We start from the raw sequence: 14,743 nt of genomic DNA on the forward strand, positions 1-14,743 counted from the left end.
CTATTCGAAATAAGTTAAACTTTATTAGAAGGGCTTTGCTTTTTTCCATAAAATAACATTATTTTTCTAAACATTTAATAAGTTGTTTTTTTTCAATTTTACTCCTATTTAGTTTTTTTATTCAGGTTATTAATCTTTTACTTTTTTTATTATTAATAATGACATATTTTGGAAAAAATACACGCATTACATATTTATTATTTTAAATTGATTTAAACTAATTTTTTGATAAACTAAATGAATAAATTCATCTTATATTTTGAACCTTAAAAGGTATTTTTATCAAATTAGATTTTTTTCCTCTTTTGTTTTAAAACCTGGAGGATGCCCGTTACCTATATCCAACATTTAGAAAATCAAAAAACAAAAATTGAGACATGATACAATACTGAAAAGTTAAACTTATAATTATATGATTAAATGAGATTCAGTAAGTATTTTTTACCTGGGGCTAAAAAAAAATTCAAGTACTTTTAAGGGAGTGTTTGGATAGAATCAAAATCATGGTTTCAGAAGTGCTTTTACGATATACGAAGTAATATGTGAAAGATTTACCTCGATTTACAGAAAAGTGTTTATGAAAAGTAATTATTAAGGTACCCAAACCCCCCTAAGTCTAATAAGGAATACTTATCTCAAGGCCTTTTCCTGAGCAGCCAAAATTCTTCAATTAGAGCCAATGTCTATTAGTTGAAATTAAGATTTCTAAATATAGCTCATCAGAAAGCACTCACCATGGAGCTTTAAGGAAGAAAGTCAACTGAAAATAGTTCAAGTCTTGAGATTTGCTTGACCCCCAGTCAATTTTTGCATGAGACGTGTTTAGAGGAGGCGGAGCAGACATGATTTACAACAAAATAAATTCAGAGTTGTCACCTAAAAAAAAATTTGAGGGTTAAAAATAGCACTGTTTCCTCTTCTTTTCGTGCCAGTGTTTTCTCCTTTTAGCGCCCACTTCCACTAATACGGGAATATCGATAGAGAATATATAAAATCCCGATAATATCTACGTCTAAAAACCTGAATACATAAATCACATCCTTCTATAGGCAAAACAATTTTTAATCATAAAAATTAGTCTGAAAATCATTTGAAGCCGTCTACATGGACATCCGCATGTTATTGACAGGCATTTTAATCTTTTCTAAGAATAAAAACCGGCGTCTGACTTTTAACAAGTATATTCTTTCTTCATTTATCACCGTAATAGATTCCTTAAGGAACTCTCAGATCTCAATCTCAGAAATTGAATATCCAAGCTCGGGGGACCGAGACCGACAATGTGTAAAAGGGACCAGCACGTCATGTCATACCATTTACTTAGGAATTAACTCATATTCATACTTTCTCCTACACACTATCAGGGGGCAAAAAAGGAACACATGTACACGTCCAAACGGTCGGTTAGGATCATTTTCCATTCAGCTCCAGCTCATTTTGAATGCAGAATGCGAGCAAACATGAAAGGAAGAAAGAGACAGACTAGAAGCGCTTATACAACGATAAGAGATTACAACTTTGAACACTTGACACAGATAATATCCGATAAATCAACACCACCCTTCAACGCAGTTGATAAATTAAGAGATACCGACTCTGGAACCACAGTGAGACAAAGATCTTTAGGGGATTCCCCTATAGTTTCTGAACAAGCATTACACACTATATATTGCATATTGCAAATGCAATACGATTTGATCTGTACGTAAAAGTAGGTACCTTCTGGAGGCTGGACAAGCTTCCGGTTATGTGGAGCTGCCATCTCCTTCTTCAGCTGGGGTCAGTATATCCTCCATGGTGTACTCTCGTTGCCAGTTTCCAGAAGACCAAATTTCTTTGGTTCAACCTGATTCAATCACAGCTGGTAAAATCTTGGTGCAGAAGTAATTTGTCATCAAGTTTGCGAAATGAATAGCAGTTTCACTAAAGCATGCGCCTGCCTAAATATATGAGCGGAAAGCATATAAATAAATGATAAAATAGATAACGATACCATAATAATATAATCAATAGATGAATATATGATCACGCAATGATTACACAAGATTGATGCGCGAATGAAACGAACACTGGGGGGCTTCTCTGGGTAATCTTTATCACAGAAGAGCTTCAATTGATAAATTCTTCCTTCATGTACGGTCTGACAAAGGGGGAAAACATATACTGAATCTTTAAGCAGCATCTTAATTACAAATAAAACAAAAGACATGCACAAAATCCAAAAAATATATAGCAGGTCCAAATTCATATAAGGGCAGATCCACTATTCAAACTCAGACTTATTCATAGCTCGTGCGAAAATGCTACACTGCCAAAGATTCAAACAGGCAATAGAGTGACCATCCATGGAAGACAGCTTCAACTTCATGCTATGAAGCTAAAAGCGCTTACATTGAAAGCAAAATATAATTATAGAAGTGTATAAGCTCGCCAGCTGCAATTTATTTCCAGCCAATATTATGGATGCTAGAGGTGAAATTTTGCAGCCGTAAGCTATATTGGCCTAGATTCTTCTGTGCATAAACTTACCAACTGTAAACTATATGTAGTGTGTGCACATATATGCGTAAGTTTATGCACACGTCCATCTAACTCAACTCTTTAAACTGACAAAGTAATCAGAAGAGTTAAGCTCATGCGTACATTAACAGTATGTGCGAGGAAGCCACAAAACACATCCATGAAATTAGGACCTCAGTTCTAGAATGCAGATTTTCTGAATGAGCATGGAACCATTCACCCCATGAACATTAAATTGTTTAAATTAGAAAAAGGGAATCAGACTTCACAAGCTCACACGTAAGAATAAATATAAGGGTGTGACATGAGTATTTACGTTATGGGGACCAATAATGGTGCCGGTCCAAGCGCATGTAAATGTCATCACCATCATCCATTCCATAACTCACTGTGCCATCTCCAATACCTTTTTCTCCCCTTCCAGCTCCTCCAGCAATCTGAAATTTCTTGGTACTGCATTGAGATGGCAAGGATTCAACAACACAAACTTAACATGTAGCTAGAAATCACATAATGATTTTCACACATACGAACACTGCCAAACATAAGATTCGACGCATGTTATTATGTTGGATAATGAAGGCAAGAAAATTGGAGTATACACCCTTTGTTCAGGTTTTAATACCCAAAACAAAAAAAGGCCCCTCCAAATGATTTATAGAGCAACAACCAGTAATGTTCAATGGCGTGCTTAAATTATTCCAAGTACGTTTTCTGATATTCATGATAGATTATTACCCTCACCCAGCATATATAGCATTAAAGAATTGTTTCCCAGCAAATCCCACCACTCACCAAGGTGACAAAATATATACTCCGGTGATCCAGTGCCTTTTCATTAATTAAATGTTTGCATGGATAAGATAATAAGAATGAAGACCATTCAAGTGTCTTCATTTCTAAACGAAAGGCGAGCAAGATGTTTGGCTAAGGCAGGATTTGAAGAGATTTTGAACAAGATTGCCTTTCTTTCTTTTTCGGTGTTTTTTTGTTGGGAGGGTGTTCTAACGCCTCGAGAGAATACAAAGAAGATTGCCTTTTCAATTTTACGTTCAAGCGCATGGTGCTAGGGAAAGGGCAGAGCCAAGCAGTGGTCATTACTTCGACGCATCCCTGCCGTGCCATGAACTCAGCAAGTGATGAGTATAAACATCAAACTGGCGCGTATACTCTGAGGGTGAGATATGCAAGCCAGAGGAACATCCAGAACCATCAAGTCCAATATTAAAAGTCTTGAGGAATGGCTGTGCATTATTATCGCATATAACCAGGCAATGAACTGGTAATTGATGCATTCATAAAATACAAACAAAATTTTTGCATAATTCATCAGTCACAATAACCCAGGCTAAAGACTGTAGTTATCAAATCAAAATTAAAGGTTATCTCCATGATCGAGGTGAAAAGAAAACTGGGAAAACTGGGCAAGGATGAGATGGATAAACGGAGAGGGCAGAGAGAAAATAAGAAAGCATGAAAACAATAGTAAATGAGAGTGTTTAATGTCAGCGGCAACAAGTGATGAACGGAATACGTCTACGAGAAAATAATTGAAAAGAAAACAAGAAACGGGAAAAAAATGATAAGGATAAAAAGCATATTAGAACAAGATCTTAGGTCTGCAACTCACCCACCACACTCGATCCTGCTGAGCCAAGCGTCATAGATACCTAGCAGATATTTTCCTGCAGTGGATGTCGGGGATCTGATCAAACTATCAGAATTCCTTAAAGGATAGAGCAGAGATATGAGAGGAGGTCGAGGTTGTGGCGAAGAAGAATCAGCCCGGAGAAAAGCTACGACGGCAATTACGGGAATAAAAGAAAATGAGGGTAATGGGGGTTTGCACGAGTAAACGGGTAATAATTGGAATTTCAGAGTACGAGTGGACTTGAGCGAGCGACCCATGTTGGGCTTTGGCCCATTTTTTTGTGCCGTCTACCGTTTGTTTCCCACTCGAATATCAACTAGCATGTTGAGCTGCCAACGGGAACGGAAGTTGGATTTAATAAAAAAGGTTAACGATGAATCAATGTTCAAATATTTGTTAGAAAAATATTCTTACTGTAAATATTCATACATGACAGTAACTCGAATAAAACTGACATTAATAAAATGATACCTATGCATAGTAAATAAAAAAACTATCATTTTGAGACTCGATAATCAATATTAATTTTCATATAAAAATGTAAATTTATATCAATAAATACTGATCCAATTGGTGAAAAATTAGTAACTCATGAATCACAAAGTTATGTGTTCAGACCTTGTTGCTACTCCTTAAGCCTTGAGACTCTCAAAATCCAACTCATTAGGATTTTATTGGGACCAGGGTTGAAAAATGTTTAAATTTTTAGTAACTCTGCGGAAGCACTAAAACTTGTTCATGGTGCGTAACTGTGTTATGGCTAGATTGTCACTTTTAATTATGTGTTTAAGGAGATGGTTGTGATGATTGACTTGCTCGTTAATTATTTTGTAGGTATTAAAGCCATGTTTTTTTACCCTCCCCTCCCGAATTATTTAAGAATTTCCTTTCAAATGATCTGTGAAATGATGGTCTAATTGCAACCATTTGCTAAAAATATGGTCGCGGGCTCTCTCGGGCCATAACTCGCGGTTTCTGAACCCGCAACAATAAAGCTCAAAATCCACAAAACTTGTGTGTTATTTTCTTCCTGGTTTAAAGTCGGCAAAGTTCAAAACTAGGACTTGCTTCTTCTTGTTTTTTTTTTTTCTGGTGAAACTATAATCGTCAACAAGTCAATACAAAACAGCAGCAGCAGGGCTAATTTTCATCATCAACCTCCTCCTCTTTCTGCATAAGAGGTAGAGATTAATCAAAAATACAAAAACTATCCGCCATAATAGAACCTGCCTTTCAAATTTAGCAAACTCATCAATATTTTTTTGTGGGCGGCACAAAATACTAACATTATCAACATCATTATTAACATATCAATATAAAGCTGCAAATCACTCAATACCTCCTGGTGAAAAAAAAAAATCACTCAATATCCAGATTCAATATAAAATGGACAGCAAGACGCAATACTTACACGCAACACACTATTTTTTGACTCTGTTAATAAATGACTACCCTCCAGTCAACGCCGACGTCAGTATAGTTAACAGAGTAACAAGAAATAGCTCATATTTCAACCACATGCAATTGAGCGATGCCTATCTAATCAGATACCAAAACATTACTTAATATAAGATTTTATTTAAATTTTATTTTGATCATAAACACAAGACCACTATTTATTTTTCTATCATATTTATGCATTTTCTCAAGTAGTTATTCTAACAATGGTAATTCTAACCAATACACTTGATTAGTAATGATGTCTTAAAAAAAATAATACCTATTTATTATAAATAACTAACTTAAAATTTTTTTAAATTAGTCAACTAGTTTTTATAATTAAGACCCATAATAGAGTTTATAACAGGAGTCCAACTTCATTATTTACAAATTTTTCGGGCAAGGTTGCCTGCCGGTATGACAAGACCGGTTCAGAGACTCCGAGTTATGGCCCAAAAAAGTTCGGATCAAAGCGTGGCCCGCGAGTTGCAAGTTGCGACCAACTCTAGAGAGAAGGCGACTGAGCTGGCGTGCGGACTGGGGATGGTATTTGCGAGAGCTCTTGTTTCTTCGAGGCGTACCGCCGGCTGCATCTCGCGTCTTTTGGCCCTCATCCTCTACTCCAAACCTGCAATAGCTCCACTCCTTGAGCCTCCTTCCCTGCACATCCACTGCCCAGGGTTCCCTCGAGGCGATTCCATGTCAGTATCGGACTCTGCATCTCATCGAGAAACATAGGGCGGCGAACATTCCTGCTGAGTGGTGAGAGAAGGATCGACCTGGTAATCGCTACATCGACTCAAACATTTTCATCCCTCTTACGACTCATGTTTAGGGTTCCTGATCGTATTCACGATTCTTTCTGTTCACTCGGTTGACTCGTTTGATAAAATCTCCCTTTCAACTGTTATTATTTCTCACTCGGGCAAAGTCGCTCATGTTAGTAAATAAATACCTGTTGCTTCTCATGATTCCATTTTTGTTGCCTCAATACAAAAGGGGCACGGGATATCGTTTCCACTGAGCTCAATATTTCTGTTCTTCTTCCCTCTGTTATTAGTCCTGCGCTTATCGTTTATTCCATCGCTTATAATTTGCAGAGAATCGGAGAAACACCTTTGACGCGTCAGTTCCTCTTGCAATTATGATTTAGATGTTGATGTAAAAGAGTGTTTCACGCTTCGCTTAGTTCAATTGGACTATACTGTGGCGGAATTGTTAGTTTTTTTTTTTTTAAATAAAAAAAAGATAAGGGGACTCGGCTATTTAATGGACTTACATGCTTTTCATCTGACTACTGAACAGGTTATTTTTTTCTAGTGTTGCTGACACTTGATAGGCCTGCAATTTCATTCTTGTAGTACCATTTTGCAGACTTACTGAAAGATATGCAGTTGTGTGGCGCACTACCTGACGAGCTTTTTTCTCTGTCCGAGTGTAGCTAGCAAGATTGGGAACACAATAAATTAAAAATGGATTTTAGTTGGATGAGCTATTTCCGTTGGATCTTCGAATTCTTTCTGATAACAATAAAATGGATTGTTTAGGGTTTATCTGCCTTAGAATCAAATCATACTCTCACATAAGCAAATGTGAAACCTCTTCTGTCATGTTAAAGATATTCGAAACTTCAGCAAATTCCTTGATTCTTGTATTCTTAGCCCTTTCTTATATCACAAATATCCCTTTTCCATAAATTAATATTTCTGTGGGTAATTTTTGTAGATGTCTCTTCACATTGGTAATCTATCCACACGCACTCGGAGAGATGAACTTGAGCGTGTCTTCTGTAGATTTGGACATTGTAATGTTAGGCTGAAAGGAGAAGGCTATGGTTTTGTGGTCTATGACTTCCCTCCAGACGCAGAGAAAGCTCTGAGAGCACTGCAAGGTAGAAATATATGTGGGGAGCAGCTAACTCTGACATGGTCAAAGAAACAACCCAAATCTTTTCAAAGATTTGCTAGGAGTGGTCGAAATTATGAAATGCAACGAGGAAGGAATTCTGACATGGCAGGCTTTGCAAGAAGGAAAATGAATTTAAATGGATGGAGGAATTACAAGATTAGTAATGATGCAAGGAATAACTCTGTTGACATGCCTAGTGGAGAGAGGGAATATCATCATGATGATTTTAAAGATTATGATGGGGAAGAAAAAGATTTCAGGCAAGACTTTCTAGATGATGGAGCTGGAGCCCATCATAACTTTGAGGACAATGGTAGATGGGGTGAGTCAATTCACGACTCATCAATCGATAATGGGAATGAAAATGCTGTTGAATTTGATCAATATGAACCTTATCATGGTTATGACAGGAAACATGAGAATGAAAATCATAACTTAGGTTACTCTGGTGGTTCTCCTGCAGAAAACTCCCGTAAAAATGTGGGTAGAGCAAGGATTGGTGAGGAAGCTTCAAACCGTCCTCGTGACCCAGCATATGGGCAAACCTGTTATAGATGTGGTGATTCAGGTCACAAAATGCGCAATTGTCCTAATAAAGATTCATCCCATAGAAAATATAACAAGTGGGATGATGGGGAAGATGGTAAAATAAATTGGAAACGTAGGTCTGAAGATGATCCTAAGAAATTTGGATCAGGATCTCAGGTGAAGCTGCAGTCAGGTGGGGATACTTCATTCCCGAAGCACCAGAAGAATGAGAGTTGGTTGCCTGATTCACGACATTACCAGACACGTGAAAGTAAATTCTCCCCTGCAGCAAAGGCAATTGAGCAGTCTCAAGGAAATGAATATGAAGGGAGAAAGCGTGGCAGGAAGGGAATTGGATCTCCGAAAAGATCTCAGGGAAAAAAAGCAAGAAGGTCAATCACACCCTCTTTGCAGTCGGATCGCATTGCATCTTGTTTAAACTCAATTTCTCAATCTTCCAAGTCTTTGCAAAGGTCCCATACCCGTTCTAGATCAAGGTCAGCTTCTTCTCGTGCTCATTTCTCATCCCCAGATTTAAGATCTTCAAGATCACACTATTCTATGGGTAGAAGTCCAAATTCTAAAAGGTCAAGCACCCCCTCATCTCTGTCTGTATCACTTGGTCAGCCCCTACAATCAGCTACAAATGAAATTCATTTGAATTCAAAAGGCTCAACTTTGGATGTTGCTGCTCCTGAATCCTTGGATAAGTTGGTTGGACAGGGACAACAGTCTGACAGAAATTTGGAATTAGAGAATGATAAATCCAAAGATACTAGTGATGTCGTTGGAAATGATGCATCATATGCCAACATTGTGGATGACAATAATGAGAATGGTACTCTCTTTGGTATGTCTCCCAAAGGAACGAATTTCACCAAAGCACTGCCTGATAAAGATACATTAGATGCTGAGAATTTGTCTTCAGAGAGGAAGCAGACAGAGGGCTTCCAGCGTCCTGGACCACTGGTTATGGATAATATCCCTCCAGGAGTTGAGAAACCAGCCTCAGAACCTCATGCTAACGTGCTTGCAACATTCTTCTGAGCAAGCAACCATAACTTCTGAAGAAATGTGCATGGTTTTAAAGCACTATGGCCTGGAGCTTCCCAAAGATGATGAAGAAAATTTAGCAGTGGATGCCTTCTTTGGTTCTGCTCGGTTGTGGCCCTGGCATATCATTTATTACCGCAGGCTGAAGAAGGGACCAATTTCAGTTGAGAACTATGCTAGGCGAGTTGCTCAAAATCAAGAATTTGGTATTGTTGATAAGTATATTAGAAGCAGCAGTGGATGGGGAGAGTTCAGCCTGGGGAACGCACAATAATGCTGCCTGTCACCAACGTTGCCCTTTAGTGGACTTTTCGGCGTAAAATCTCAGTATTTTGTGTTTGCTCTTGTTAGGCTCTACCTGGATTCAGATTTGAATTCCTTAAAAAGGGTTTAGCAAGAATTTTGCGCGGGTAGCCAGGTAGGTAATTATGCAAATCATAACGCAATCGGTATTGCTATGCATACTATTAGTCCTCACGATCAGTATCTTTAAAAAATCGTCACATATATGAAAATGCCAGTGCATTGAAAAGTTTGTGTTTAGGCCTGTTCTATTCACTTTTTTGGTTGCTCAAAAAGAGGGAGTGGAGCTTTCGTTTCCTAACCGCATCACAGTTAACATTATAGTGCTGGTTGCATTAGTTTAGCAATTATTGCCATTACGTACATATTGTTTAATCCGCCAATTATAATCCTATGAATGCGGTAAATTTACGTCTCGCTTTCATCTCTATCATGGATGGTAGCTGGAATCACTCAATTAAGGGATCAGTACCCTAATGTTACCCATCCAGTCTCACCCATAGCAAAGATTGTTGCATGTTGACAAAATTAAGAGCATCACAGTATAATCCTTAACTATGTCGAAGTCATGGCTGCCCCTGGAAAGAGCTGTTAATCCTTGCTGCCCTTTCTCTGATTTCTTATTCCTGTCACATTTCCCTTCTTTTTCAAGAGAATGTCAGCCTAAGACAATGTTTGCAGGTATTCTATTGCACATTATGCTACCTGCCTCTTCTTTTGTTTTGTCCAGCGGATTACCTTCTTGGTGGAGGGTCGTATTAGCTGTGAAGAGAAAGTTGATTTTGTGGTAAATGTGTTTTATTATTTTGTTGGAGTTAAAAAATGGTTGCTCCACAAAACTTATAGCCAGGGTACCTCTTCTTGTTGTATCTTGAAGAGATTGTGAGCAGAGTCTTTTTTTGATAAAAGATTGAGTAGAGCTTTATTATTTTGTTGTGATTGGTTAATTACATGCTGTAAATATTTTTGGAAAATCCAACTTTTGTGAGATTTCGCTGAAAATTTTGTACAAAGTTTGATTTGATAATGAACATTATACCATGTAATAATATTCTGGTGGAGTGAATTTCATCAATTGTAATTAGGAAGTTATAAATTAAAGGAAAAATTGTAATTAGGTCCCATCCAAGAAATTAAATACAAAAAATCCATTAAAATTATGAAATTATTGTGAAGTCCTAGGAGAATTTCTTGCAATAAATTTTATTGTTGAATTATCAAATTGTCTTTATTATTTTTTTAAGTTTGTATTGATAATTGAAAGAGCAATGATTGATAACTATCAAGGCAGGTATTGATAATATATTTTCTCAGCACATCACAAAATGTAATGTATGAGTTAATATCTGTCATGGTAGTTGTTAATTCTTACACTCTAAATTATCAATCACTGTTATTTTAGTTATCAATACAAACTAAAAAAAAAAGGATAATTTGGTAATTAAACCAATAAAATTTATTGCAATAAGGTTCTTTAGAATTTCAAAATAATTTTATGATTTTAAGGGATTTTTTTGTATTTAATTTTTTTGGGTGAGATCTAATTGCAATTTTTTCTAAATGAATGGGCTTGTGAAGCAAGATTTACCTTATACCAATTACCTCTGCATGTTTTGGATATGTCTAAAGGCATTGCCGCCGCCGCTACCTTCACATATTTGATGCATTACGAGTGAATATGAGGCTAATGCACTGTTGAACCATCGTATTTAATTTGGTTCTCGATAATTTATGCGCTGATGTAACTTGAAAAATCATGAGTTGGCTTATATTGAATATCAAACAAAATTAGAAGATTATTTGACCTGAAGTTTTTTGTGACGTGATTTTTTTTTTTTTACCAAGTCCATGATGCTTTACTAGTTTTGTTTGACAATAAACAAAATCGGAAAAGATTTTGTTTGAAAACGAACAAAATTTTCATATTTATAGATATTTAAAACTATGAATTACAACCATAATAAAAACTTTTATTAAATTTTAAATAGAAGCATTTCTTTGGGGGGAAAATCATACCTAATTGGTGACTTACTATATGACAATGGTCATCAATTCCTTGTTAAAAATGTCTTCTAAGAGAAAAGGAGGGAGTAGTAGGGATTAGGAACACGAGAGGAAAGACCGCGGCACGTAAGTGAGCATTTGAGCAGATGAATTAGGTAAGTGAAGGAAAGGAGGAAAGAAAGAAAAATTAAGGTTGGCAGCTTGTCATCTGACGTAATACCTTCTCCTTATTATTCTCAGCTGTCTCAGTTACAATCCCCTCCTTTTTCTTAAATGCTCAAAACTACCCCAGTCCAACTCATCCTTCGTATCTCACCACACAACTTTCATCCTCCATTTTGCTCGTTCTTGTTTCCACTTCCATAGCAAATATGGTTGCTTTTACTGTTTTTTTTTTTTTTTATATTCCATTCCATCCATTATTGGTTAGTGATTCTTGCTCTCTCACTTCTTTACACCCGCAGATCGTGTCGACTTGTTAGGGAGCAATCTCCGAGAAAAGTCAACCTTTCAACTCTAATCCTTAGGATTTTGACTCTCCGTCTCAGACGTCCGATTATATTTGCCGCCACAGAATTCAGACCTAAACTGTGGTGTGCAGAATAGAGTGATGGTTAGCATGCTGAGGTGGAAACCAGTCATTGTTGACTTGACTGCTTGTTGCTGATGTAAACCATTAATACATAGAAGTACACCCCCAACGATTATAAATTAATTAATATTATTCGACTATTAAATATATGATAATTAAATAATAAATATTACCTGTCTCTAATATAAGAGTTTGTTAATAAGACTTTTATTTTTATCCTAAACATGATATTTAAATTTATCTTATCTCTTATATTTAACTTTTTTTAAAAAAATTCTTGTAATAATAATACTTTTAGCCAATCATTTGATCAGTAAAAATATTTTTAAAAAAACAACACATATTTATTATAAATAATTAATTTAACTATTTTTTTAATCTATTTAAATTAATCAACTAATTCATAATTTATGAACAACTACTACGCATGCCCAATACAAAGAACGCCTCGTGTTAATCACGTGGAAGGAGCAGCTCAGCCTACCCACCGTGGGCCTTCTCCTGAAGTTGAAAGCCATATTCGTAGCTAGTACTCTAAGTTGCTAGTACAGGGGATTTACCAGTTACGACATGGGGTTAAACGCCCGTAACTTTTTTGGCGCTGCCATTTTTAAGTTTAATGGTGGCTATCAGGCTTGGTTAAAGGAGAAATCGAAAAAAAAAAATTTAAAAATTAAAAATTATAGAAGAACCTGTTCATAAAACTTGTTATCAAAAGTCACAGTATTACTCCTCCGGTTCTTTTATAAGACTCAATTTGACTTTTTATTTGGTCCTATTATAAGAATCCATTTTCTCTCTTATTTTGTATTTTTTTCCAGATAATCCTTTAATAATGATAGTTTTAGCCAATATCTTTTAGCAAGGATATTTTAGGAATAACGACACTTATTTATTATAAATAACTAACTTCTTACTTCCTTAATCAAATAAGTCAATTGGGTCTTATAATTAGACAGGAGTATTATCAAAACTCATACTGATATTTTATGACTTGTTATTTGTAATTTTTCTCTTTCATGGGTCTTTTTTGCTGTTTTCTTTTGGTTAAAAGCAACGGCACAAAATAAGATTTAGATAATGAAGGGAAACTATATTTCATTGAAGCCCTAATTACACTGGCAGCTAACGAAGCAAAAAAGCTGAGCCCAGAAAATGGTCACAGAGATATCCGCAATCAGCATTCCCATAATAGAATAGTGCTATTCACGCTCCACCTTCTCCTTCGCTCCGTTAGCTTCTCTTCTCTCACCTTCTCTGAATCCCCTGTTTGACACCACTTGAAATAGTAGGAGATAATAAAAGTGGAGCGCACTTGAAAGGGGAAAGTATTATAGAGGAGCAAAAGAGAAAAAAGAAAGAGATTCCTAGGATTGAAAAAGCTAATACTACGCCCTACAGTTCTAGTAGCATAAGGGAAATTGGGTAAGGGGAAACAGCGGGATGCTATTCTAGTTCCTCCTTCCGGCGGGTTTGTTGGTGTCATGGAGGAAATCAAGCAAAACGGTGCTTTTGCACTTGGGGCACTTTGGATCGTCCTCACACAGCATCACGTACATGAGACAGCGAGGGCATCCCACCAACACCATGGATGTCGCTTCGGGGCTGTTCGAGTATCTTAGACCGTTCTCTTCTTGGTTCAGCTCCGACGACAAGCAGGAGCTCGCCGGGGACGACGACGAAGCCGTGGTCGATCGGCTCGGCGACTCCAGTCTCCGGTCAGCCCCTGGTCGGGATATGTTCAGCTTCAAGTCAAGCTTTGGACCGCTTCCGTTTCTGCGACTCATGGTTTGTGCCTTGCCTGCTTCATGGAAAAATGAAAAGAGAAGGAAAGAAAAACAAGAAATGTCAGATCGAAAAACCCAATAGCCAATCCAATCGTACCAAACAAAACATGCGATTCCGAAAGGAGAGAATTTGGAATTTGATTAGGTGGGCACCTACGGCTGGGGGGATGGACCTCAGAAGGAAAATGGAAAAGCTTGAAGAATAGTATCAAGCTCCGGCAACACCAATAGTATGTGGTGTGTTTTGTGGGGATGATGTGAACATCGGAGGCCATTTTATATAAGGGAAACGAAGGTAGGTCAATTAAAGCTTAATTAAATCGTGGGAGAGAGGCGGAGAGAATTGGGAAGAGAGAGAAGAAGGGGGGGGGGAGAGAGATGGAATTGAATTGAATTGAATTTGAATTGGAGTAGTATTGGGTGGAAGAAGTGTAAATTGAGGGCAGGAAAAGAATTAATTGTAGGAAAAATCCCAAGAGGTATGCAGGAAGGGGAAATTTGGAGTAAATATTGCAATTACGAAGTGCAGGGAAATGGCTTTTCTTCATTCATTGCTTCGGGCAGTCGGTGTTTAAAGAGTCTCACACCCATCCATCGCACACGAGAACCTAAACCCTTATTTAAATCCCAACCCACCGAAAAAATTTAAATATCATCAATAACCATCAATTCATTTAGATGAGTACTACTCCTACTGCTAGGAACCATGGAAAACCAATTGTAACCAACTGCCTTGTCTCTAATTTAAAATTATTCAACTGTACCGTGAATAAGAAAAGAATAAACTAAATGACATGCTCATTTTCCTGCTATATGATGAATGCTTCTAGTAAATTACTACCTATTACTAACAGATATGAAAAGATCAGCGTGGCTTTCATCAATTTTTTTTCTTCCTCTGAACAAAACAACAAAAGGATGACAGATTTGAATTTTGTAGCAGATAGCAGGGAGCAA

General features: G+C 37.0%; 2 protein-coding genes and 1 pseudogene across 3 annotated transcripts; 1 reads left to right on the forward strand and 2 right to left on the reverse strand.

Annotated features, from left to right (window-relative positions):
* Positions 1 to 1,385: 1,385 nt before the first annotated feature.
* Positions 1,386 to 4,353, reverse strand: LOC114743630 (ubiquitin-conjugating enzyme E2 variant 1D-like; annotated as a pseudogene).
* Positions 4,354 to 6,317: 1,964 nt separating this feature from the next.
* LOC114743625 (serine/arginine-rich splicing factor 6-like) lies at positions 6,318 to 9,632 on the forward strand. Its single transcript, XM_028931845.1, has 2 exons — positions 6,318 to 6,393; positions 7,337 to 9,632. The coding sequence occupies exon 2, from the start codon at positions 7,337 to 7,339 to the stop codon at positions 9,092 to 9,094; it is 1,758 nt and encodes a 585-aa protein (XP_028787678.1). The 5' UTR covers positions 6,318 to 6,393; the 3' UTR covers positions 9,095 to 9,632.
* Positions 9,633 to 13,071: 3,439 nt separating this feature from the next.
* LOC114743627 (uncharacterized) lies at positions 13,072 to 14,317 on the reverse strand. Of its 2 annotated transcripts, none has more exons than XM_028931848.1 (2): positions 13,944 to 14,317; positions 13,072 to 13,800 (listed from the first exon to the last, which is right to left on the reverse strand). In XM_028931848.1, the coding sequence occupies exons 1-2, from the start codon at positions 14,059 to 14,061 to the stop codon at positions 13,451 to 13,453; spliced, it is 468 nt and encodes a 155-aa protein (XP_028787681.1). In that variant the 5' UTR covers positions 14,062 to 14,317; the 3' UTR covers positions 13,072 to 13,450. The 2 variants fall into 2 exon arrangements, with proteins under 2 accessions (XP_028787681.1, XP_028787680.1); XM_028931847.1 differs by having other exon boundaries at positions 13,072 to 13,803.
* Between the last annotated feature and the right edge of the window lie 426 nt (positions 14,318 to 14,743).

This window comes from Neltuma alba, unplaced genomic scaffold (genome assembly GCF_004799145.2).
Source record: "Neltuma alba isolate B1F8T4 unplaced genomic scaffold, ASM479914v2 tig00004080_pilon, whole genome shotgun sequence".
Classification (NCBI taxonomy): Eukaryota; Viridiplantae; Streptophyta; class Magnoliopsida; order Fabales; family Fabaceae; genus Neltuma; species Neltuma alba.